Below are 27,857 nucleotides of genomic sequence, written 5' to 3'. Positions count from 1 at the left end.
AAAAGATTTTAAAGTGAATTTTATTGAGAAAATAAATTATTTAAGAAAATATGAAATTATGAAATAGTTTATCAAAAACTTTAATTTAATTACTCAGATAAATTTTGTGAAACATGTCACTTGTAAAAAATTGCTCTGAGCAACACTTTGATATCTTGTTAATTGTCATTAATTAATCTGAGCAACACTTTGATATCTTGTCAATTGTCATTAATTAATCTGAGCAACACTTTGATATCTTGTCACTTGTAAATAATTGCTCTGAGCAACACTTTGGTATCTTGTTAATTGTCATTAATTAATCTGAGCAATATTATGTATTAATTAGGATTATAAATGTAATTAACTTGTATCTCTGTAAACGAAATTATTCATATCTCATCTGTGGACATTGTAGGTTACAAGAGCGCAGTTATTCGTAATGCATTTTCCATAGGGTACCACTAGTGTTCCGTATTTTATTTCTCAAAGACTACACAAACTAGGGAAAACGGGTAGCAGTTCCTGTTACTAGAAATGCCAGTGTTGCATTACAACCAAAAAAATATATAGGGTCATGCGGCTCAAATTGACTTAAAATGCAGTTGAAAAAGATTGTCTTCTTTTTTCTCTTAATGAAAAAGGCATATTTTTCATGGCTCCGACGTGCAGAAATTGAAGATATTTTCTATACTTCGTAAAATGTGAATATGATTTTCAGCAATTTTTATACCTAATTGGATAAGCTTTCGATTACCGGTAAATGTAACTTCAATCCTGAATCAACCAATCAGAAGCCGTATAGGATTCTATTCTGAGTATCATTTTTGGGTAAAAAAACTTGCCGGTAAAATGTAAACAAATAATTGCGCTCTTGTAACCTGTAAACAATATTATTAATACCCAAATTATCTCAATTATCAAAATTATCAATGTCTGTCATTTATGAGCAGTTTTCAGCAGTGGCCTTAAATATCAGAGTCTAACAGTTATTCGTTAGTGTAGTCTCATCGGTGTTATCCAGATAGGAGTGCTTCCAAAGCCAACCAGGCTCAGCTACTCGGGAGAAACGCCAACTCAAAAGACAGCTCGACACAACTCTTCAAGCCAGACAACTTTAACTTGGAATATTTCGAACATTTTGGACTTCTAAACTTATACTGTGAATGAATTAGTGAAATTAGTGACTTTATTAATTGGAACATTTGGACTTTATGTATTTGTAAATTGTTTTGGCATCATTTAATATCATTATTTGGACCTGTTACTTTATAAAACTGTTACAACTTGCTGCTTGCTTTATAGTTTTGCCTGCCATTGCCTAAGTCTTGCGAAAGACTGACCCCCTGTACCTTAGGCTGTGCATGTTCAAAAGTCCCCCTTAAACTCGACGTGAATTGGCTCTTGGTGTCAAATGGCTGAAAAATAACTAATATTGTACAGAAAAACACAAAAGCCAAATAAGAGTTACAAAATAATGGGTTAATTTATACAGGGTCTTCATTATGAAATATTTTTTCTTTATCCCTTATGCAATCAGCCTCAAGCACTTGTTCATTCAAAAATAAAAGAAGAATATGTCTGAGAACACTAATGCCTCCACTCAAGCTTGATTGTGGTCTTGGAACACAGTTATCGTCCTTTGATTTACGTTATCCACAAGTATAGTCCTTAGTGTGGACAGTGTGTTACTTGCCAAATCTTTTGATTACCCCTTCAAAATTTATTTCTCCATGTGTTATGCCTCAAATAGCAAGAAGGGGGTGAAATTACACTGTAAAAAAATTTATGTCATGAATTTTAAAGAAAAATGGTGATTTGGTCCAGCTGAAAAATGTTAAAAATTAGCATTTAGGAAGTTGCCAAAAGATTACAAGACCCCCTCAACATAAAATTGCTCATATTTTGAGTTAAAGCTGATGAAGTTTTCTATAATTTTTGACATAATTTGTTCCAAAAGTAGTACAAGACACTGTTGGGATTTTTATATTTTAAAGAAATGCACTAAAAAATAACTGTTCTCGGGCCTAAGAGATGAAATCAGTAAATATAGCATCTGTACTTTGGCATCTTCCCTGAATGATTTATACCTTTATACCTTTATCTTTGGGTCATAAAATAAGCCAACAGCTTCTACTGACCCCTCATGGCTTGGAATGTCGTAATGCAGTTTCTAGTCTCATAATAATATATTATTAAACTTATTTTTGCCTTTTAATGCAGACTTTAAATTTATTGACAAACCCAATAAATGAAGTTGGTCTTCATAACTAAGATGATATATATTTTTTACAAGTTTAGTGGCCCTTCTTTGTATAGATTCCAGTTTGCGGATGTCTTTTTAAAGGTATGGTGACCAGACACCTGTCGCATATATGGTTCGAGAACACAGTTATTTCGTAGTGCATTTCTTTTAAACAATAAATTCAAATAAAACAAGAGGCTGTCACAACGACAGCAAACCGGATTTATTAACATTTATTTGTGTCCTGGCAATATCACAAGAACCATTACTGATGAATGATGAAATTGAAAATCGTCAATATCAAATTTGACCTCCATTTTGTCATCAGTATCAACATATTAAAATTTGAAAAGCTTAGATTGAATGGTTTATGAGTAAATGTAACAACGTGAATGGAAACGCCATTTTACGATCTTTCAAGAACCATAACTCCTGAACGGTAAAAGTCAAAATCGTCATTATTGAACTTGACCTCTATTTTGTCATCAGTAACAACATATAAAAATTTCAAAAGCTTTGGTTGAATGGTTCATGAGAAAATGCACGGACACGACTGGAAACACCATTTTTCAATCTTTCAAGAACCATAACTCCTGAAGGGTAAAAGTCAAAATCGTCATAATTAAACTTGACCTCTATTTTGTCATCAGTAACAATATATAAAAATTTCAAAAGCTTTGGTTGAATGGTTCATGATAAAATGCACGGACACGACTGGAAACACCATTTTTCAATCTTTCAAGAACCACAACTCCTGAACGGTAAAAGTCAAAATCGTCATAATTGAACTTGACCTCCATTTTGTCATCAGTAACAACATTTTAAAATTTGGGAAGCTTTAATTTGGAAGAACAGTTCATGAGTAAATGCACGGACATGACTGGAAACTCCATTTTTCAATCTTTCAAGAACCATAACTCCTGAACGGTAAAAGTCAAAATTGCATTATTGAACGTGACCTTCATTTAGTTGTCAGTAACAACATATTAAAATTTAAAAAGCTTTGGTTGAATGGTTCATGAGTTAATGCACGCCCGGCCGCCCGCCGTACATCCCCAAATCAATAACCGACATTTTTGTCACAAAAATCCGGTTAAAAATCACACCTGCTCAATCTCAAAAAGATTTTTACAGTGTAGTGTACTACCAGTGAGACAAATAATATCAAAATTATTCTGTGATAAGGGGGTGAAAATTCAGTTTGACAGCTTCAGACGTGATAAAATTTGACCTTTTTGAACTGGACCAAATCACTACTTAACATAGAGATTCACCACCCAAATTTTTTTAACATGTAATTACATCCCCCTACTTAATATTTCATGCATTTAATATCAAGAAATAAATTGGGAAAGTGTATCAAATAAAACATGCAAGTTATACACTGTCAACACTAGGGACTATATTCGTAGACAACGAAAACCAAAGGACGATAACTGTGTCCTTGGACCATATTCTAACAGCGGACGCACTATTGATTTATAAATAGTAAGAAACATATCTTGATCCATGTAATCAAAAGAATGATGAATAAGAGATAACACTCTCTGCGCTTTGTTATAAATATCACTTATATGTTCTTCAAATTTTAAATAAGACCCGAAAGTTACTCCCAGATCCTTTTATTTGTTCACTGCAGATAATGCAATAACATTTCCAGATTCATCCAACATGGTATAACAACATTGTCAGGATTAATATGTAATACTTTACATTTAGCAGCATTAAATTTTAATTTCCAAATTTCCGACCATTCACATAAACTATCCAAATTTTCCTGTAACTTACAGCGCTCATAATCTAAAAAGACTTTAGAATGAACTTTAAAATCGTCAGGAAAACTTTCACCATTTTGGCATTAAATGGTCAAAAATAGCATTCCAAAGCTTTTTCAATTTTAAGGCATTAGTTGTATTCTGACTTACTCTCTGACAGGTTTTCATATGTCAATATTTGTGTTTGTAGGCTTTAATCATGATGCATTACTGTAAATTCTGAAATCACTGCGATGTTTTTATAAGGGCGAAAAATGGATCCAGGTTATAATCGCAAAAATTTAAACTCACATTTTGGATTTTTTTACTTGCTTTAAACAGGATTTTCACAATATCGCAAAAATTAAAATTGCATAATAAACTCATCATAGATACATGTGTACCAGGATTAAATTATGTATCTATGCCAGACACGATTTTGGTCTATAAAAGACTCATCAGTGACGCTCGAATTCAAAAAAGTTAAAAAGGCAAAATAAAGTACGAGGTTGAAAAGCATTGAAGACCAAATACAGCTTAGGTAATCTATTCCTGAGGTAGAAAAGCCTAAGTATTTCAAAAATTCAAAAGTTTTGTAAACAGTTAATTTATAAATATGACCATATTAATGATAAATCATGTTAAAACTGAAGTGCTGACTACTGGGCTCTTAGTCTAAAATGACAAAATGGAAATAATAAATGCATGCAATGTTTTCTGAATTTACAGTATTCCTTTATGAACTCTGAATCTACAGAAGGTAGATTATCTCAGACAAAATGTGTTATATGAATGGTCCTCGTCTAATGCCCTGTTTGGAGCAATTTAAATGTGAGGAGCTTGGGACATAAAAGTTGAAGATCATAATAAAGATTTCACTAAATTTGAATAAAAAGCACTTTACAATGTCTTTTGTACCTGTTTTATTTCACATAATATCTTTTTTAATCTTCTGTACGGGACAGCAAATGTTTCAAATATATGCCTATTGAGACTAAAATTACATAAAAAAATTTCACTAAAAAAAGAAAAATCTTTGTATCAGACCATACTGTAAAAAAAATTGTATGCAAGAACCTTTTTGTATTTAGATTTCATGTATCAGGTAACCTGAGTATAGAAATGATAAAAAAGAAACAAACTTATATTTCCTATAGTTTCAGTTTCAGTACGCATTTTCAAAAATATATATGTGCTGCAGCCTAAATTGACCCTAAATTATTTTCAGTCTTACTTGCAATTGGCCTAAGACCATTTTATACTCATATGAGAAGTATTCTATTGATTTTAATACATGATACTGTAAACAGGGAAATTTTCGCGGCAGTTTAATTTTCGCTATGTTCGCGGTAAGACTTGAAACGCGAAAATTAAACGACAGGTCTTCTATTCTGTTATTGTGTATGTGTTTTTAAAAGCAGACAGAACTTTTAATCTCTTTTAACATTAATGAACCGAAAACAAAAGATTTCTAATTGATTTTATCACTAGATTTTCTATACATGTAAAGCTTTATATATCCCTTATGAAAAATATATATAGGCCACAGGGAAAACGCGAATTCAAAACGGCGCAAATTTAGATTGTGGTCATAAAACGCGAAATAAAGAGGGCGCGAAAATTTCCTGGTTTACAGTATATTAAATAGTAAGGCATTTAAAAAGTAATGTTTTGCAATATTTTACTCTTTAAAAACCCAAATGTTGTTAGTTAAAATTTATTACTTTTAATGTAAAAATTTGACATGCAAAGTTGATTATAGAATTTAACATATTGTCTTTAATATATATCCTATTGTCATAAATCTTTGTAAGCGGTCTCAAAATTTATTCATACCAAGTTTTACTGAGTTAAGTCTTTCTACTATTTTTTTTAATTTATTTTGTGTAATGTATTTGAGAATTCAAATATTAAGTTTGGCAGAAAGCACACAATCAAACAATTTTCCAATTTTGCCAACATTCCAACATTGGCCTAATTTTAAGCTAGTTGGACAGTTCTGCTAAAATCTTCGACCACTTAAAATTTTATAATTGTTTGTATGCACATTGAACAACAAATTTATGTGACATATAGAATTTTCTGACGTAAGACACTCAAATCAATGAATGTGTTCGTAGATAGTAGATGTTTTTGTGTTTTGTTAGATTGTTCCTTTTAAAATTGTTATATGATGATGACTGATGTACCCATATTTTGACTATTATATTTATTGTGTCTGTTTATTTAAGGTATCAATGTAAATATGTCGTAAATTGATGAGACTGTCATTAAAGTGAGAGGGTTAGCGCTATAGAACCAGGTTTAATCCACCATTTTCTACATTTGAAAATGCCTGTACCAAGTCAGGAATATGACAGTTCTTGTCCATTCGTTTTTAATGTGTTTTTTTATTTGATTTTGCCATGTGATTATGGACTTTCCGAATTGATTTTCCTCTAAGTTCAGTATTTTTTGTGATTTTACTTTTTAAATTGGTATTTTATTTTACTCTTCATTAATTTTAATTTTTGTCAGAATGGTAAATTTTTCTTACAAACTCAATTTTTCTGGGTTAAATTGTAATGGAAAACAGTAAATTTTACTTCTTCTAAGCTAGGAAGGAATATTTCATTTTAAAGCAGACTCTAAGGAGACAGATTTCAATCTTTTGAATAGTATCTTATTGTTGTTTATTCTTTTGTAAAATAGAGATAAGTTCTAAAAGATTATTTTAAAATATCGTTTGAGTTTATTGTCATATTATTGCGCTGGCAAAGCTTTATTTCAAGTTCATTTTTTTAGTTAGTTTTTTTTTTTTCACATGTTGCAGAACAGCTCATCACAATAGTGTGCATTTATCATTATACCAAAAGAAGAATTTAGGGTAAACTTATTGGTTCTTAAATCATTTCAATGATTTTATTTTAATATCCACAAACATTATTCTCTGAAAATCTGGTTTTAACTGAATACATACCATGCCTTCCACAACAAAGAATGCTTGTAAAACAATAATTCAATTTTGAATATATATCAACTTCAAGAAATTTAAAGGACTCATTTTGGCCCCAAATTTCAGTTTCATCTGACGAAAGATTTTGACCACTTTTTAAAGACGTAAGTGTCTATTTCACTTGATTTAATTAGTATAAGTGAAAGATTTTAACTGATTTAGTCATTAAAAACGATCCGATTCAAGCTCAAATATGAAAAATCTACCAAATATGCCAACAAACGTCACTTTTCAGATGGTTTTTGTCAAAAATGAAAGTGGCCGCATCCGTGTTCATCCACAACATTTATATATGTTATGTATTATCATAAAATACAACTTACATTTCAATATTAAGGATGAACACGAATGCGGCCACTTTCGTTTTACAAGGAAACCGTCTAAAATTTAACTAAAATGATAGAATTTTGAAGATTTCAGTAATATAGCATGACTTAATGGTGCTACAACCCGATATATGTGCATTGTATTGTCAAAAACAGCCCATATTTATGTAGCAGAAGCATTCAACTGCCCAATAAATAACTAAAAGTTTACATTTTCACAATTTTGTAAAACTGTTATATTTTGGGGCCAAAAAGGGGTCTTACCGGACCTACTCCTTTGTTAAACTTATCCCTTTCTCGAGAAATCTTTATTTGATTTTTTGCAATAATTTTTCACCAACCTCAAGAAATCCTGTTTGATTATCAGTGACATGGTTCAATGGTATATAAACACTATCAGTCTTCTGGTCGACTATCATACCATGACGATGACTGAATGTTCCTCGACCTACATCCTGTCCACTTATCCTTACATTAAAACCTGTATGGATAAAAAATAAATTTAGTTACCATGTTGAATTTAATTTTCAAAAATATTTAATGTAGGGAAAGAGATTATTAGTCATCAACAGTTGATGACTAATAATCTCTTTCCCTACATAAAATATATTTGAAAATTAAATGAAACCTCAGTTACCATGACAATGACTAAATATTCTTAGCCCTCCATTTTGTCCACTAAATCCCGAGATTGTTTCCTCAGAGTATTTTTGTGATTTTACTTTTCCATGTGGACTCAATATTCTTTAACATTTAAAAACAAGTTCGCATTTTGCTAAATCAGTGACTACTTCTCCAAGGAATAATGAATTCAGGGAAAATGCACATTTTGAAAGAAACTAGATGTGTCAGAACAACACAAATAATCCAGCAAAAATTTTACAAGTTTTTTAGAAATGGCATAGTAGTTTCAGAGTAGAAGATTTTTGTAGAATTTAACGGATGACTAGGGACACCAAGAGCTCACTTAATTGGCCCTGTTGGCCAAGTGCGCTAAAAACCAATTGCTGGTCATTCATTTTTAAGTGTACACCATACCTTGATACAACAAAGAACCAATAGCAAGAGCTTCAGCTGTAGCCCAGTCTAAGTCTCCACCATCTTGTATTTTCTGTAATCGTCTGTCTAGATGGGTCTTCTGTATAGTAGGATGTACATTCTACAAATCATAGTTTAAATTGCTGTGAAAAGTATTCAAATCAAATTTAGAATTTCTAGTTTCAGAAGTTACATGTAGGTATTTAGGAATCACAATTTAAACAGTGTCATGATTGTTCAATTGTACTTATTATAATTTTAATCCTTGATGAGTTTATTTGTAGTGAAATCATTAAATTTGCAACTTCTTTTAGGAAATATAAGCAAAATAATAATTAACAAGAATGTGTCCATAGTACACGGATGCCCCACTCTCAATATCATTTTCTAGGTTTTTGGGGTAAAAACTCTAATTTGGCATTAAAATTAAAAAGATCATATTATGTAATAAGTTTCAAGTTGATTTGACTTCAACTTCATGCAAAACTACCTTGACCAAAAACTTTAACCTGAAGTGGGACTAACAGACAAACGAATGGACGGACGAACGAACGGACGGACGGACAGACGGACGTACAGACCAGAAAAACATAATGCCCCTCTACTATAGTAGGTTGGGCATAAAAAAAATCAAGGAATATCAATCATACAAACACAAAATGCATAAGTTAAATGAAGAGAGCATATAATTAATGAAATTATACTGCTTTCAAATTTAAATGTATACATTAAGATTCCAGTATCCAGTAAATAGTTATCAAAGGATTATAATTTAATACACCAGACGCACGTTTCGTCTAAATAAGACTCATCAGTGACGCTCAGATCAGTAACCTACCATATCTGAAGGGACAGAAACCGATTTAGCTCCAACAAATTTCAAAGTATCCAATGCGACACCAGTATCCCATGTTGTTACAACATCTCCGGCCTGCTGACAAATTGACCAGTCTGATTGCAGATGGAATGCCTGAAAAAGATTTTAATGATTAACACCAAAAGCCCATGGTTTTGACATTACTTAATATATCTTATTCAATGTTGGTTGGCAGGCTGGGTCATTCAATATTTTTTTTTTATCAGATACCTAAATTATGTTAATATTCAATTTTGGTTATATTTGAACAAGAAGTTTCAGAGGAATAGATTTTTGTAAAAGCAGACAACAAATGATGAGAAAGGCTTACTTGGTCCTGTGCACTAGGTGAACTTAAAATCAGTCTAATTGGCTTAACTCGAAAGATCAGTATGTGGCACAAAACAACTTATATAGCATAAGAGTGCTCACATTTACTGATAGCTAGTTCAAAACAATTCTGTTGTGTGGTTTCAGAGGATTTACAATGATATGAACAAGACTGACTGAAGGTAAAAATCATTACATTCTAAGCAACTTTGTTTTGTGGAGATTAAAAAGACTAAAGTGTCAATTTTTGCACATCCAACAGATTTAGTGTAAATACATCATAAGCAGTTTAAGAAATCCATGACCTTGTGCAATGCCAACATTCAAAAATAGCAATATCAATTCATTCACCCAGTATGTTTAAATTTTAAAAAAATTAAATGTACATGTTTAATTTTGTATAAAAGACTTAAAATATTTGAAACACTTTTATCTGTGTGTATTAGTGTGTATCAGTATAACAAACCTTTGGCAAACATTTATGTTTGTGTATAAGTATGTATAAGTGTAACAAACCTTTGGCACATGTTTTTCCACCATATCTAAATTATTAGATAATTCTTTATTCCACTCAGCAACTTCTTTATCTAAAACTTCTTTATTGCATATACCATCAGTCTGGAAAATAAGAGGCAGACAAATAAGAGGCAGAAAATTGGCCAAAGCATGCAGAAATTTGTAAAAAAGTAGTTTAGGGATCATCAATTTTGTCATGTCACTATTGACAGTAGACTCCATGATCATCATGTTACATAAAGATTACAAAACCGCATTCTTGCTTAAAAATTCATACAATAACTTATAAAATTCTGCATCTTTCAATCATCTTGCTTCAGTTTACCATCATTTTCAATTTACATGTGGACTTTGTCTAATCATGAAATATAACTCTATTTATCGCTGTAAAAAAGTTCAAGGTCAGCATGTGAATCCCTAAAACAGTTGTTGCATTAATAGTTCTAAACATGCAGACAGCATAGCACTCAACCTTGATAATAATTTGAAAGTATAGGTCTGCAGACTCTGTTTCATTTATTTTCATTTTACATGTTATGAAATTACATTTTCTGAATATTGTGCCTCTTTGGTTCTATCCTGAAATGTCTTTCCCCATGGCACAGGAATGTTAAAACCCACACACTTGAAAGTCAAGAATTTTAGAAAAATATGTTACAAATAATGAATCTTATGAATGAAAATATGGATATAAAGGCTCTCATTTTGAGAATGAAGGCATAAAACCATGAACTTTAATACTTTACTCACTATAACCTGTTCTGAGAACATGTCTGGAATACTTTTTCGTTGATTTATAATATTATACATGGTGGGCTGTGTAAAGGTTGGATCATCAAGTTCGTTGTGTCCATATTTACGGAAACAAATAAAATCTATTATTACGTCTTTACCAAATTTTTGTTGATACTGCATAGCTAGAGATGTAGCTCTTATAACTTCCTACAAAACAAAAGTCGTATTATCTTTAAGGTCTGATGATCATTTTCCATACAAAATATACACAAATATTTTTTGGGGTGTCAAATAAGATTAAACTGGACTCTCCAAAAAGAAGAATTTAAATAAAACTAAGTTTTACGTGCAAAATTCAAACTAGAAAATTAAAATTAACAAAAGTACTTAAATCTTTTTTTGGAAACTCTGATTAATAAATTGAAAAGCATATATGTATAAAAGACATCTAATTAATTTGATGTTACCTCCCAATCAAAAACAAAAAGACTTTTTTTGTTTTAATTTTGTATGAATAAGTAGTGCTAGACTTAATGTTTTGTTCCAACTTTAGATGTGTATTTACACATGTATTAAAACATGTGGAGCAGGATCTGCTTACTCTTCTGGGACACCTGAGATTAACCATGTTTTTGACTTATGAGTTTTAATGTCCCTTAACTTAGTGATTGACTTAAGGTTTTATTCCAACTTTTTCATGTGTATTTACACAAGTATTAAAGCCTTTGCATTTTCCATTTACATGTGGAGCAGGATCTGCTTACACGTCTGGAGCACCTGAGATTACTCATGTCTTTTTACTTGTGGGTTGTAATGTCCCTTTAGTGGTATCTTTTACCTCTCTTTTAGAAATAAAGAATCACAGGAAAAAAGAATGTTTTGAAAATAAAACATGTTTCTAATATGAAATATAGGCAAACTCTAATACAATTGGATTAAAGTGGGGTAAAGCAGAAAACACAATAAAGAACAAGAATGTGTCCCCAGTACATGGATGCCCCACTCCCACTATCATTTTCTATGTTCAGTGGACCGTGAAATTGGGGTCAGAACTCTAATTTGGCATTAAAATTAGAAAGATCATATCACAAGGAACATGTATACTAAGTTTCAGGTTGATTGGACTTCAACTTCATCAAAAACTACCTCGACCAAAAACTTTAACCTGAAGTGGGACAGACGAACGAATGAACGGACGGACAGACAAACGGACGGACGAACGGACGCACAGACTTGAAAACATAATGCCCCTCTACTTTCGTAGGTGGGGCATAAAAAGTAAAACACCAGAAAAAAACAAGAATGTGTCCACAGTACACGGATGCCACACTCGCACTATCATTTTCTATGTTTAAAGGACTGTGAAATTGGAATAAATTCTCTAATTTGGCATTAAAATTAGAATGATCTTATCAAAGGGAACATGTATACTAAGTTTCAAGTTGATTGGACTTCTACTTTATCAAAAACTACCTTGACCAGAAACTTTAACCTGAAATTTGCACTATCATTTTCTATGTTCAGTGAATCGTAAAATTGGGGTCAAAACTCTAATTTGGCATTTAAATTAGAAAGATCATATCATAGGGCACATGTATACTAAGTTTCAAGTTGATTGGACTTCAACTTCATCAAAAACTACCTTGACCAAAAACTTTAACCTGAAGCCAAAAACTTTAACCTGAAATTTGCACTATCATTTTCTATGTTCAGTGAACCGTAAAATTGGGGTCAAAACTCTAATTTGGCATTTAAATTAGAAAGATCATATCATAGGGCACATGTATACTAAGTTTCAAGTTGATTGGACTTCTACTTTATCAAAAACTACCTTGACCAAAAACTTTAACCTGAAATTTGCACTATCATTTTCTATGTTCAGTGAACCGTAAAATTGGGGTCAAAACTCTAATTTGGCATTTAAATTAGAAAGATCATATCATAGGGCACATGTATACTAAGTTTCAAGTTGATTGGACTTCAACTTCATCAAAAACTACCTTGACCAAAAACTTTAACCTGAAGCCAAAAACTTTAACCTGAAATTTGCACTATTATTTTCTATGTTCAGTGAACCGTAAAATTGGGGTCAAAACTCTAATTTGGCATTTAGATTAGAAAGATCATATCATAGGGCACATGTATACTAAGTTTCAAGTTGATTGGACTTCAACTTCATCAATCCTACCTTGACCAAAAACTTTAACCTGAAGCGGGACAGACGGACGAACGAACAGACGAACGAACGAACGAACAGACGGACGGACGAACGAACGAACGGACGCACAGACCAGAAAACATAATGCCCCTCTACTATCGTAGGTGGGGCATAAAAAGAAATCTCACCTCTGGATAATCAGCGTTTACATGTATAACAGGATAAGAATTTATTTTTGCCAGACAACTGCTGTACAAAGAAGATCTGAAATAGTAATATCGTGATTTAATAGCAAGACTATACTGACATTTGGAACTTATTAACTTCATTTTAAATTAAAAAAATATGTGTTCTGATGTCTATATGCCTATAAAATTAACCATGTCAGCGTTATAGCTGTAACCATATAAATAAAAGTTGTGCTTAAGATTATAAAATAGCAATCTCACAACATAAAAAAACAACATAATCTGAGGTCAGACTTGTGCCTTACATAATAGACAACTATCTATAGAATATTTAGTTTTAAATCAAAATAAAAGTGTTTTATTTTTTTATTTTAAGACAAGAGGCTGTCACAACGACAGCAAACCGGATTTATAAACATTTATTTGTATCCTGCCAATATCACAAGAACCATAACTGATGAACGGTGAAAGTGAAAATCGTCAATATCAAATTTGACCTCCATTTTGTCATCAGTATCAACATATTAAAATTTGAAAAGGTTAGGTTGAATGGTTCATGAGTAAATGCACGGACACGACTGGAAAAGTCATTTTTCAATCTTTCAAGAACCATAACTCCTGAACGGTAAAAGTCAAAATCGTCATTATTAAACTTGACCTCCATTTTGTCATCAGTAACAACATATTAAAATTTGGGAAGCTTTGGTTGAACAGTTCATGCGTAAATGCACGGACATAACTGGAAATGCCATTTTTCAATCTTTCAAGAACCATAACTCCTGAACGGTAAAAGTCAAAATCGTCATTATTGAACTTGACCTCCATTTTGTCATCAGTAACAACATATTAAAATTTGAAAAGCTTTGGTTGAACAGTTCATGAGTAAATGCACGGACACGACTGGAAAAGCCATTTTTCAATCTTTCAAGAACAATAACTCCTGAACGGTAAAAGTCAAAATCGTCATTATTGAACTTAACCTCCATTTTGTCATCAGTAACAACATATTAAAATTTGGGAAGCTTTGGTTGAAGAGTTCATGCGTAAATGCACGGACACGACTGGAAATGCCATTTTTCAATCTTTCAAGAACCATTACTCCTGAACGGTAAAAGTCAAAATCATCATTATTGAACTTGACCTTCATTTTGTTGTCTGTAACAACATATTAAAATTTGAAAAGCTTTGGTTGAACGGTTCATGAGTAAATGCATGGACAAAATTTAGATACCGCCCGCCGTATATCCCCAAATCAATAACCGACATTTTTGTCACAAAACTCCGGTTAAAAAATCCGGTTAAAAATCTTTATTTTAAAACAGCTGTGATATAATTTTTATAATGATACCAAAATGTTAGTATCAAAGTAAATGCTTGAATAAGATATAAAGTTCTTTGCATGACTAATGTGCACCCATGTAAGTTTGATATGTATATTTTGAGCTTGAGCTCAGAGATGTTCAAATCAATTTTCATAAGCTGACAAAACAATACTGTACATCCTTAATCTTTTGTATACTTTACCTTGCTCTACTAGGTTCTGTGGTAAATCCCAGCTGATTATTAACAATGATATGTATACTCCCTCCAACATTAAAATGGGGACATTCGGCAAAACCAAATGTCTCAGCTACCACACCCTTAAAAACAATAAACATATTATAAAATTGATATTAGCATTATAAAAAACTTGCCTGTTAGTGGATAGTTTATTTCATGGTAGTGCTTCATGTCTATTGGAAACTGTCATTCGATGAACATTTTATTTTGTGATTAACCTATACACAGGATGAAAATTGGTATCTAACTAATAATTAAGAATTCACAGTATCAAAGCTTATAACTAGAACAATATACTGAGACAGTCTCGATGTGATAGCTCTCTAGAAAGCTTCCCTAACAAAGAAGTGCCATCCTTCCCTAATACATAATTCTGATCATAAGGCAGTCTTTTAATCTTACTACCAAATGCTATATTTGTGCAGAAGCCTTGCAATTTATCCATTTAGTTTCAGGAGGAAGACCTAGGTTAAGGGAAATAACTCTTAAAATCATCAGTTCGTTTGTGTCAACCATTTTCATAAATATATTTTAAGCTTCTAGGTTACATAAATTATTTTCAATCTGTTTCAGGTAAATGCTTAAAATACATTGATGAAACGTGACTTTTACAAACACATAACTGATTTAAAGAGTTATCTCCCTGAACCAAGGTCTACCACCTTAAGTGAGTTATTGTTGTGGATTTCATAAATACTCTAATAAACAAATAAACTGTTTCAATATCTTAAACATCCATTGTAAACTTATAAAACTCTTACCTGGGCAGAAAATGAAGCATCACCATGCACTTGAACACATAATACTCTTTGACCTGAGGTATCTGTTTCACTATAATCTCTGACTTTTAACCTTTGTTGTTTAGAACGAGCCTTACCAACTGCAACAGGATTGTTGGCCTAAAAATCAAATTTAATTGCATGTTAAACTAAATGATTTCACTTTAATCGCAGCCAATTAACCTTTGATAATTAGAATGAGTCTGACCAATGGCAACAAGACTGTCCAAATAAAGAGACATGGTTTTGGATGTTAATGAAATGATAAAAAAAAAGTTTAATAATAAAAATGTATATAGTTATATTGAGGATGAGGAGGTCAGTGTTGATTAATTCCATTTTACTCCAAAATAATAAAAGTTTAGTTGTAGTATAATTTGGGCATTTTTTTTTCCAAACTCATTTATTTTCAAACAGTGTTATTTTAAACAAGAGTGCACACACTGAAATGTCTCGCCTTCTATACTAATCATTGATATTATGTTGATAGTCCTAAGTATAAAGCTAAGCTTTATTACAACTGTCACAAAAACTTAACATTAACCAAGATAATTAAACAAATACCAATGAACCTTGAAAATGAGGTCAAGGTCAGATGAACAAAGCCAGGCAGACATGTACAGCTAACAATTCTTCTATACAACATATATAGTTGACCCATTACTTATAGTTTAAGAAAAATAGACCAAAACACAAAAACTTAACACTGTGCAATGAACCGTGAAAATGTGGTCACGGTCAAATAAAACCTGCGCAACTGACATAAAGATCATAAAATATTTCCATACACCAAATATAGTTGACCTATGGCATACAGTATTAGATAAAAAGACCAAAACTCAAAAACTTAACTTTGACCACTGAACCATGAAAATGAGGTCAAGGTCACATGACATCTGCCCGCTAGACATGTACACCTTACAATCATTCCATACAACAAATATAGTAGACCTATTGCATATAGTATGAGAAAAATAGACCAAAACACAAAAATTTAACTATAACCACTGAACCATGAAAATGAGGTCAAGGTCAGATGACACCTGCCAGTTGGACATGTACACCTTACAGTCCTTCCATACACCGAATATACTAGCCCTATTGCTTATAGTATCTGAGATATGGACTTGACCACCAAAACTTAACCTTGTTCACTGATCCATGAAATGAGGTCAAGGTCAAGTGAAAACTGTCTGACAGACATGAGGACCTTGCAAGGTACGCACATATTAAATATAATTATCCTATTACTTATAATAAGAGAGAATTCAACATTACAAAAAATTTGAACTTTTTTTTCAAGTGGTCACTGAACCATGAAAATGAGGTCAAGGACATTGGACATGTGATTGACGGAAACTTCATAACATGAAGCATCTATATACAAAGTATGAAGCATCCAGGTCTTCCACCTTCTAAAATATAAAGCTTTTAAGAAGTGAGCTAACACCGCCGCCGCCGCCGCCGCCGGATCACTATCCCTATGTCGAGCTTTCTGCAACAAAAGTTGCAGGCTCGACAAAAAGTAATATAAAAATGCATAATTAATAAACATAAAAATATTTTTTTCTGAACATTAATGAAATTTCTTTATGTACATGTTTAATATATAGTTGATAAGAATATTTTTAATTGAATATAACATTGATTTAATTCTTATAAACTGCTCCATTATATTTTCAGAATCTTTCTTTTAGTCAGTAAAGGAATTTTGACACTTATATCAAATAATAATCAACAGGATATAGAGGTAGAATATAAATATACATCCTATTGTGGATAAAAAAAAGATTGAATGATCTGCTGTGTGTTAGCTTTTTGGTGTTGCAAGTTTATGTATAATACATTCTTATTTTTCATCAAACAAGGATCAGTCCTATGATAATAATATTTTTTACCAACTTATTATAATGATTATAATGGCAATCATTTATGAATTGTATTTTGATATACATTGATGAGGGGGGATAGGACCTTTATCTGGACTCTGGGATTGGGTGTTTTTAAGCTCAGGATTTAGGGATTGACCCTTTCAGGATCCGGGAATCTTTTTTTTCGGATTTCGGGATGTCAGGATTTGCTTTATTTAAATTCGGGACCTCGGGATTTCGTTTTTTAAAATAAGTCCTGGATTTCGGGATCAAGACCCCTCCTATCCCCCCTCATTGATAAACTTTCTAAAAAAATAACTTACAAAATTTTCAAATAAAAACCTAAGTGAAAATACATTGCTTACCAAAAAAAAATGATGTGTTTGAAGACATGAAATCCCCCTGCTGAAGCATGCTAATAATATGTGAAAATACTTTTGGGACGGACAGAAGAAAGGACAGATGGTCAAGGAATCAAGGGTAAAGTTGCCTAGCTGCTGGGGGAATAAAGAAGGGTTTTTTTTTTCAAATCTGTAAAAAAGGGGAATAATTATCCGTTAGTATATATAATGCCATGGAAATTAAATATAGGATCTGCATGAAGGGAGATTAATTGTTTTTCAGTTGCAAGTTTAAGCCGTTTTATAATTAAGTGTTTTGAAGCTAATATATAATTACATAAAATCTTTAATTAAGCTGCTGACCTGACTGTGCTGTTTTGCCTAAAATCTAAAATTATTATATTTGTTCAATTTTAGATTTTAGATACATAAAAGTGTATCCAAAGATTAATTTGATCAGTGTGTCATACATAACAGGATTTATAGCTTCAATTAATTAAAAAAAACTTCTCTGACTAAAACCCTATTTTTTTGCTCTGTGCTCTTACATGTTTAATAAAATCTGAATCTTAGGATTTTCTAGAAAAATATTCATATAAAAATTCTAGAACAAACTCTCCCCAAATTGTCAATTCCCCTTCCTATATGAAAGCATTCCACTGTTTCTGTTTTACAGAATTTACTTTTTTTGATTATTGAGATATGCATGTACAAGCAGGAATGAATTTTAAGGATCATGAATATAAGTGAAAAAGAAAAAAGCTACGGTACTTCAATTTTGCTAATTAAATAAAATTACCTCAAGGTGAGAGGGATTTGGAATAAGTGAAACATGGATATCTTTTCCATGATATTGTATATCTTCTGATGTATCTACAAAGAAACAAGTCTACAATCAGTTTAAACAAGTCTAGTAATTTCATATTATTTGCAAGGTATAACTTAATTCTCTGAAACCAACATTTATTTGTACATGATTAATATTTTGGCTTATCACAGATTAAAAACCTTTCTCGATATGAAGTTTTCTGTACTTCAACTTAGCTTGTGTAAACTATATATACAGTATGGATTTTCTCATTGTTCAATCTCATACTGCATCCTGTAGATGTTTACACTCTGGTCTCTATGGAAACATACTACTGTGGATTCATTTTATTTTCCTGGGTTTCAATTTTCATGGATAACTGAAACTTGTATGTTCGTGGATATTTAATTTCATGGTTTTGCTGAGGTCTGCATACAAGCCTATAGAAAATTTGTTATTCGTTTAACATTTAATTTAGTGGTTTACCTGTACCTATGAAACTCACAAAAATTGGTATCCAACAAATAATAATGAATCCACAGTACTTATTTTATAATACCATATCATTTTTGTGCTACTTTTCTGAGTGGTGTGATATAAATATTTCTTATCACTTCTCAGCAACTGATTTGTAGAAATGTAATTATGATGTTTAATTTTCTTGATTTCTTCTAAAATTCCTATTACAAAGTTCTGAAAAAAGGCAACAATGCCTGATGACGTCACATAAAAAGAACACAACTTTCTGCAAATGTTTGAAAAGGAAGGATAACAAGATGAACGGACATACAGACCAGAAAACATAATGCCTCTCTACTAACATAGGTGGCTACTAACATAGGTGGGGCATAAAAATCATAAGAGAAACAGATACCGCCACTATAACTTGTATATTACATATTTCTCCACTCTCAACATTTAAATTTTAATTATTTAAAAATTGGCAAGCCTTACAGTTTAACCATTTAAAATGTAACGCTCTCGAGTGGAGAATATCATAAAACACTTATTGCAGTGATTGAATCTATATGTAATGTACTTCTTATTTACTTCTTAAGTCTGGTCAAATTCCTTATCTTACTTTTTTGGATTCATATATTTTCATGTGTATCTATTATTGTGGATAGAGGAAAAACATAATTTTCAAAAATATTGAATTTTTAATTTTACAAAAGTTTGAACAATTTTTTATGATCTTTTAATACTTACAAAGATGAGATAATACATCACCAGTTCCTTTAGCACCTGGAGGTAGTTCTGATTTTCCTTTCATCTAAGTAAAAATAAAGATACAGGTACATAAAAATGTATAACTCGATATGAAGCATCATAGTAAACAAGTCCTCAAATAACTTATTAATATTTGCTGACAAAGTCAAATTAATTAAAATAATTGATAGTTTTTTAAAGAATTTATAGCTATGAGGTTTCATCATTTGTGCCTTTCAAATTGCCAAAATTTGTTTATAATGGAGCATATAAATTTATGATTTATTTCTAACAGTAACCATGAAAATTGGTATACCACGGAAATAAATTATTCTACACTTGTTAACTGCTTCGTTAGCTTTTTTTTACAAGTGAGATTGTACAAAAAAGGAAATTAACAAAAAACATTATGATGACATAAGTTATAATATTACTTTTACTATATTTTACCTTTTGAAACATGATTACAGGTGGGAACTTCAACATGCAGGTAAGGAAATTAAGTCTCCCTCTGTGTGGCATACACATAACTATATGTGAGATGTCATCTGAAAAGAAATAGTGCATACAACATACAACTAAATGTAACTACAATATAACATAGGAACTTATATGCTACACTACAATTTGCTACTTGACAAACATCAGTGCTGGCAGTATGACCTAACACTACAGGGAGAATAATTCTGTAAAATCAGCAAACGTTTTAATTACATTGTGTTGTTCAGAGAATATTAATCTTCTTAATGAGCAAAATAAGTGTTTGTCAAACTGCTATATAACCAGTGTAATTTTCCTGATAAAACGGTTGGTTCAAACTTTTTGAAATTTTTATTATATTTTTGTTAAAGGGTCAAAGTAAATACTTTGTCAAAATTTTATGAAAATTAAACGAGCAAAATTAATTTTAGTGAAGGTTTTCTGTACCACCTTGAATCAAGTATCTTCTGCCCTCTCTGATTGTTAAAAGGCAGAAAACAATTGGTTTAGATAATTAATGAAATGTGCAAATTTTGAGAAAGGAATGTTGTAATAAAATTGAGAATTTTATCTTATTTTGATCGCTGTTTTAACAAAAAATTTATTTGATTAAAGTTTTTTTTTCTAACTTTGCTGTATAAGGGGAAAAAACAGATAATGTAACTTTATTTTAGGAATGTGTCAGGAATTTACCTGTTTGGTTTTTGTAGCGCGAAAACAAGCTAGGCTTATAACCTCAATATTAATTTATATTTTCAAAAGTACATTTTTTTAGCTATTTTCTCATATTTTATCTTAAAATTCTATCTTTTAAATTTCTTTATATATCGTGAAATTGGGTTTTTAATGCATCATCCATATCTTAAAGTAATAAGAAACCTCAAATTAAAAAAAATAATGCATATGTTTTTTATAATTCAATGGATAGTTTTCATTATAAAACGTATGTGCATATATACTTTTTCTGAAGAAAATTCTTTAATTTGTTCACATTAAGAAGAAGTTTACTTTATTTTAAGGAAGCAATTCCCCGACATATCTTCCGTATGCAAAGTGACCTCTGCGTGACCCATCTCATAAAAATCGGGTGATCGCAATACACATGAATGAAAATAAACTATAATCTGATTGTACATGTTAAACATGTGCTCAATATTCATGCTTTTTTGTTGATTGTTGACAAACAGGTGACAATCGTTTATCTTCAGCTTCAAAACACAAACTTTAATTACCTCCATATTTTCACAACACAGACCGATTGAAAAAAAATTGACAATTATACAAAATTTTGAGAAAAAAATTATAAAATTGTGCACAGAAGACTAAGTTTATGATGTTTGTATGCATTGGTTTAAGAATTGGAATAACATTTTTTTCACCGGTCAATCGTTGATTATGACTTTAACCTTGAAAAAAGAACTGTGACCCATATTTAATCATTATTTTTTTTAAAAACCATGACATGAACTACATTTTCGAAAATCATTACAAAAATATACAGATTATTTAGCTTCTCACCCCCATCTACCATAAGTTTTGTATTTATATAACTACATTCAATCAATTGAAACAGAAGGTGAATATGTCATGGTTTGATTTAATTGTGAGTAAAACAAATTATCTCAATCCATTGTTCGAGTTTACCTTGGGAACTGTAAGAGAATATCTCATCAAATATAGCCATCATACTTTCTCCCCCTTCTCCGCCATATCTCTTTACTGTAGTAAACTTACCTTGGGAACTGTGAGAGAATATCTCATCAAATATAGCCATCATACTTTCTCCCCCTTCTCCACCATATCTCTTTACTGTAGTAAACTTACCTTGTGTACTGTGAGAGAATATCTCATCAAATATAGCCATCATACTTTCTCCCCCTTCTCCACCATATCTCTTCACTGTGGTAAACTTACCTTGGGAACTGTGAGAGAATATCTCATCAAATATAGCCATCATACTTTCTCCCCCTTCTCCACCATATCTCTTTACTGTAGTAAACTTACCTTGTGTACTGTGAGAGAATATCTCATCAAATATAGCCATCATACTTTCTCCCCCTTCTCCACCATATCTCTTCACTGTAGTAAACTTACCTTGGGAACTGTAAGAGAATATCTCATCAAATATAGCCATCATACTTTCTCCCCCTTCTCCACCATATCTCTTTACTGTAGTAAACTTACCTTGTGCACTGTAAGAGAATATCTCATCAAATATAGCCATCATACTTTCTCCCCCTTCTCCACCATATCTCTTTACTGTGGTAAACTTGTTGGCAAGGAAGTGGTCAAAAGCCTGAAAAGATTAATATAATTATTTTTCTATTCCTCCCCCATTTAATGAAAATTAGATCTTTCAACTTGCTCTTGTCGACTAACTTTTTAAAGATTGATTGCTGCATGGTTATATCCTGCTAACATTTAGAATGATTCCTTTCATTCTTGTTAACAATGATCAAATCCTACATCATTGATCATTTGTACATGTATGCCAATGATGATCCCTTAATTCCTGACAGAGAGAGAAACAATAAAACATGCTTACACCCTTACATAATAATAAAAAGGTTTTTATCTTAGACAGGATTATAGTTTTTAACTTACAAACCATCTAGGTCTTTGGTCATAAAACTTCACTAGGTACATGTACTCAGAGTACAAAATTTGTGCTTGAAACACCAACTCCATTTGGAGGTGGTTGATATTAGAATATATAATTTAAAATTCAAGCATTTAAAGGAATAAGATGTTGAGAAGATAATTTTCAAAATGAAATGTGAAGTTTACAGGTGTCACCAGCAGAAAGTGGGAGAGTTGACAGGTTTAGAAAGTGTTCTACATATAAGATACTAACCTGACATTTTAACATTAACTTGGCCAAGTCTGCTTTTCTCTCGTCTGGTATCAACGATTTTCTCTGAGATTCAAATGTATGAGCAAACCATTCTCTTTCTTCTGTCTGAAATGAGTAGATACATGTAACAATAAAAAGCCAAACAAAATCATCACTCTGAGACACATACAGCTTCTGTCAGATTGAGTTTGTCATTATTATGGTGGTTTGTATTGCATAAACTTTTGTTTTTAGCGTTGTTAACTATTTTATGTGTATTGAATGTCAAACCTATATAACTATGAGAAAATACAACACAACAGTATTAAATCCTCTTAAAGACACAGATTTTCTATGGTTTTGAAAATGAGAGGTAGTTTTTCGATCAGTTTTTTTTTAGATAATTCTGACATAAAACTTCTTCCAGTTGACATTTCCAACAAAGGTAAAAATCAAAGATAAAAATATTTGTATAACTAAAATGACTATAATACTGTATTCCTAAAGTAAAAGACCACAAAACATCAATTTTCAACTTAAGGTGGCTCGGGACTATTCGACTGGGCATAATTTCACGCATGAATTACAATAGTATTTGTCGTAAATTCTATATAATTTTTTAAAATATTTTGATTGATTAGAAATGTTAAATCATTGTAGTAATGTGAATAATAGAATATTTTCGTTATATTCCGTATTTGTTAAAGGGTCAAAATGACACTTCACCCATTTTCACGCCAAAATTTGGGTTTTAAGGCAAAATATATTTTTTTCCTTATCGGTGACCTTTTTTTTTATTTGCTCATTCTTTGAAGCTATATTTCAGCTTTTTATTTTACAGTTTTGGACCAAGCGTCATAGAACGTTTTTTTGATAATCCGATAAAAATATGTCAACACCTCTATTTTCCCTATCATTTCATTGAAAAATGGTCCCTTTTACATACCTGTTTAAAAGTAAAATTTTGAGCTTAAATGGTCCGTGACCCCCTATTTTTTTTCGACCAATTTGATTTAATTTCTGTAAAGAATAAAATAACAAAAAATTACGGTACTTCTGATAGAAACTTTTAATAGGCCCCGAGCCACCTTAATTCATACCTGCAAATAATCAAATTCCACAGCAATAGGACCACAATAGATATTCTCTAGTGTATCTGTTAACTGGGCTGTTGTTAGTTTTGATGCACCATTATTCAAAATTCCATTTACATCAAACTGAGTTGTGGAGTCTTTAGACAATCCATAATTTGATAAATCTACTTCTGGTACACCACTGAAAACAACAGGATTATAAAATATTCTAAATAATTTGTAACATACAGCATCCCAATAGCCTGCACAAAATAACTTCACTTCATAGTGATGATTGTTAATTTTTATTACATCTAAGATGTAAGATAATTTTTTAATCAAATTTTTATTTTCTTGAACAAAATTTCAGCTGATCCTTTGTTTCCATCATGCTATGAACACTAAATTAAAAATTCAGGATCTATACGTTTATGATAATTTTACTCTAACATTAAAATTCTACTTTTAAAAGAAATCCTTGTGGACTTCTTTTCAGTATATCAAGTCATTCCTAAGGTAAGTCAGACATGTGGCAATGTCCAGTAGAAAATGGTTGGGTCCAGTAAAAGTTCATCAATAACTGGATCAAATGACGATTTTAGATGCAAGCATTTTGTAATATAATGTATGTGATGTACTCTTAATGAAAAAAGACTACTAAAACACTGACTGGACCAGTAATGCTTGAAAAATAACTGGACCAAAAGACCACTGAGGTCCAAAAAAAACTTTGAAACATCTAGTATATATACAAATAAAAATAACCTCTTTAAAGAATTGTCAAAATGGAACAAGGAAAAAATTTAAGATTCGAAGAAAATACAAACCATCTTTGCTGAAGTCCTAAGGGATCCAAAGTTGCCTTTTTATGACCATGTTTTCTGTAAGCTTCTGTCAGCCTGTAAGCTTGGAAGTTCTCACTAGTAACAACATTCTGTGGAACTACAAATTTACAGATTTCTCGTATATAAAAGGATTGAGACAAGCTAAGTAATACACATAAAAGTCACATCAATTTATATATTTAACATTTTTAAAGGTTTTTTTTATTTATTTTTAGAAACTAACAAGTAGAAGAGACAACATTTTTGTTTTTCTTGAAAATGTGAGAAAAAAAATGTGAAAAAAATAGTGGAGTATTCAACATGTTCAAGTAGACAGATTTCAATTAAATTTTTTTTTACCTAAAAGACAAATATCTAAATGCCATGCATATATATCATATATGCAGTATATTTTTGTTAAAAGAAAATGTTAGGGTCCATTGTATTTAAAGGCGGAAATAAATTGTAACAATTTTAAGAAGTTACCCTCTGAATAACGTGATAAAAGGGGGATTCTTTGTGAAGGAAAAAGAAAAAATGAAATGGACATTTATGCATTTCTAAAAGGTGTCCTTTGACTTTGTATTCTTATATTCTTAAGGTTTCCTTTATAATTCAAATTATGCCGATGCTGTAAAATCCTAATAATAATTAATTAAAAAATTTCTCATCTTTTATTTCTGTAGGTAAAATAGTATTGCCTTAATTGGTTTTTTCCACCCTTATTCTTTAAACTTTTACATGTTTTTCACTCATCATTGATCTGTAATCTGCTCTTTATACTCTCATTCATCAAAAAGTCTGTTAATTTATATCTATGTTGGTATTTTTCATTTGGACTTTATTGTTTCTGTAGTTCTATTGTTTACCTCTTGTAGCTTGTGTTTCTCTCAGTTTTAGTTTGTAACCCATATTTGTTTTTATTTGGAATTATGACTTTTCAACAGAGGTATATACTACTGGTGCCTTCATCATATTTATTTATATATATCAAGGACGTATATTAGTTATACGTCCTTGTATATATCAATCCTTTTGAAAATAATTTTAAACTATTTAATTTAATCTGCAGGCTACCAAAAAAATTGTATCATATAGCAATGATTTTTTGTATTCACTTGTTGATAAGTCATGTTAGTTGTTTTCTTGTAATTAATATGCCACTTGCATGCAACAGTATAAGACAGTAAATTTGTAATCATAATTAAGCTGTAGCCTTGTATGTGATTTATAGTATATAAAAAGAAGAAAAAAAGGTATTTGCTTCGTAATGGGGGCTGTGGTCCTCTGTTAAACACTGTCAGTGTGTTGCACTGGCGGATCTAGGGGAGGGGTTATAGGGTTGGAACCCCCCTTTTTAACGATCAATGCATATTAAATGGGAAAGTTAAGTTGGAACCCCAACCCCCTTTATCATGGGTTGCTAACCCCCTTTCAAAAATGGCTGGATAAGCCCCTGTATTGCAACTAGGACTAACTTTACATAATAGTCCAAGGTTGCAAAGCATGAAAATTTACACTGTAAATCACACACCTCCAGTTTTAACCAATCAACGAACAGAAGCAGAAACATCGTATCCTTGAAAGTTTAAACACATTTTGTACCTTTTTCAGTTGACAACCGGGATGGTTCTTTCCTTCTATGCCCATATATTCCATTTTCTGAGTGATATAAAGATGTGTATGCATATGCTGATTGGAATATCCGTGGGGCAGAGTGAAGCCTACACAACGTTAACATTGACATTGTTTTCGTTTTGCAACTTCCTTACCTCAATCGTAGAGAGCTAAGACAGGTGCGCGAAACTTTCGAAAGGTTATGATTTTTTTTGAATGCCGAAATATAATATGTCCACATTTATTTGACAAAAAATGTCATTATGTGTCACATACTATGCTAGTTAGTCCTATATTCGCTTTTCCATTCAATATTCAACGTTTGAAAATTTTTGTATTTTAAGTTTTTTTTTTTTTTTAATTTTTGGAATTCGGGCACAGGCACTTGTCTCAGAAAAAAAATTCCTATATACCTGTAATAATATAGACAAGTGCCTGTGAATTCTGGCGGAAGCTTTACAAAAAGAAAAAAAAAGAAAAGAAATAGTAACTGGCAGAATAAATGAAAAACATATACAAAACATAAGAGAACATATAGAATAGAATAGAATAGAATATTTTTATTTCCCAAATTACAGGGCCCATAAAGGGCATAAAATCAGATACAATTGATTTACATAATTAGTAACAACAGCAATAATAGAGGCATATACATATATAATTGGAATATAAGCATTGGTCAGAATCAAGCTAAAACCCACATATATATTGTGAATAAAAGAATAATAAAATTACATTATACATGCATATGTATTTATTTTCAAATTATTTACTTGACTAAATGTCAGTGTTCATGCCTGATCTCCTTAATTCAAAACAGTCACAAATATAACAACCCAGTTTTTCCATAAGAGTAACATTTTCTTGGGTCAAGAGCCATAAAAATTGAGAAGATTTATTTAAGTTTATAAAATTATAACAATTGTTAGAAATGTCTTGAAAAAAATCGTCCCTTTGAATATCATAAAGAGGGCATTCTAATAAAAAATGAAGCTCATCTTCAACTTTACCAAGTGAGCAATTAGTACAAAGACGCTCAGATCTTTCTATATGCTTTTTTGAATATCTGTCTGTCTCAATTTTTAAAGAGTGAGCACTTATTCTTAATTTACAAATTGACTGCCTTTTTTTGAAGTCCTGCAATTCTAAATATTTTTCTTTTTTAAAACAATTTTTTATGGAAAAATAAGTACCAAGCTTCCCTTTTTCAGAGTTAATTGTTTGATACTTCAGTTTATTCCAAAAAGTGACATAACTTTTACATAGTTTATTTTTAACATACTGACATAAAGAACCAATTGATTGGTCAAAATTTGGTAATTCAATTTCTCTCTGAATATAA

The 27,857-nt window shown here is 31.2% G+C and overlaps 1 protein-coding gene across 1 annotated transcript in view; it reads right to left on the bottom strand.

Annotated features, from left to right (window-relative positions):
• The window catches only part of LOC139515772 (2-oxoadipate dehydrogenase complex component E1-like), a 44,624-nt gene extending 17,957 nt beyond the window's left edge, over window positions 1-26,667 (bottom strand). The window contains exons 1-16 of the mRNA XM_071305464.1: window positions 26,504-26,667; window positions 24,902-25,016; window positions 24,102-24,276; window positions 23,023-23,127; window positions 22,353-22,464; window positions 20,139-20,236; window positions 19,689-19,752; window positions 18,471-18,544; window positions 15,442-15,579; window positions 14,645-14,760; window positions 13,121-13,196; window positions 10,790-10,981; window positions 10,040-10,141; window positions 9,176-9,307; window positions 8,338-8,458; window positions 7,641-7,780 (exon numbers count right to left, since the gene is read on the bottom strand). Of these exons, the coding sequence (XP_071161565.1) occupies window positions 7,641-7,780; window positions 8,338-8,458; window positions 9,176-9,307; window positions 10,040-10,141; window positions 10,790-10,981; window positions 13,121-13,196; window positions 14,645-14,760; window positions 15,442-15,579; window positions 18,471-18,544; window positions 19,689-19,752; window positions 20,139-20,236; window positions 22,353-22,464; window positions 23,023-23,127; window positions 24,102-24,276; window positions 24,902-25,016; window positions 26,504-26,645 (1,902 nt within the window). The 5' untranslated portion in view covers window positions 26,646-26,667. The remainder of the gene's footprint in view (window positions 1-7,640; window positions 7,781-8,337; window positions 8,459-9,175; window positions 9,308-10,039; window positions 10,142-10,789; window positions 10,982-13,120; window positions 13,197-14,644; window positions 14,761-15,441; window positions 15,580-18,470; window positions 18,545-19,688; window positions 19,753-20,138; window positions 20,237-22,352; window positions 22,465-23,022; window positions 23,128-24,101; window positions 24,277-24,901; window positions 25,017-26,503) is intronic.
• Window positions 26,668-27,857: the final 1,190 nt, after the last annotated feature.

Source organism: Mytilus edulis, chromosome 3 (genome assembly GCF_963676685.1).
Source record: "Mytilus edulis chromosome 3, xbMytEdul2.2, whole genome shotgun sequence".
NCBI lineage: Eukaryota > Metazoa > Mollusca > Bivalvia > Mytilida > Mytilidae > Mytilus > Mytilus edulis.
Note: the sequence above shows the minus strand (reverse complement) of the source record. Positions and strands in the feature narration are given on the sequence as shown.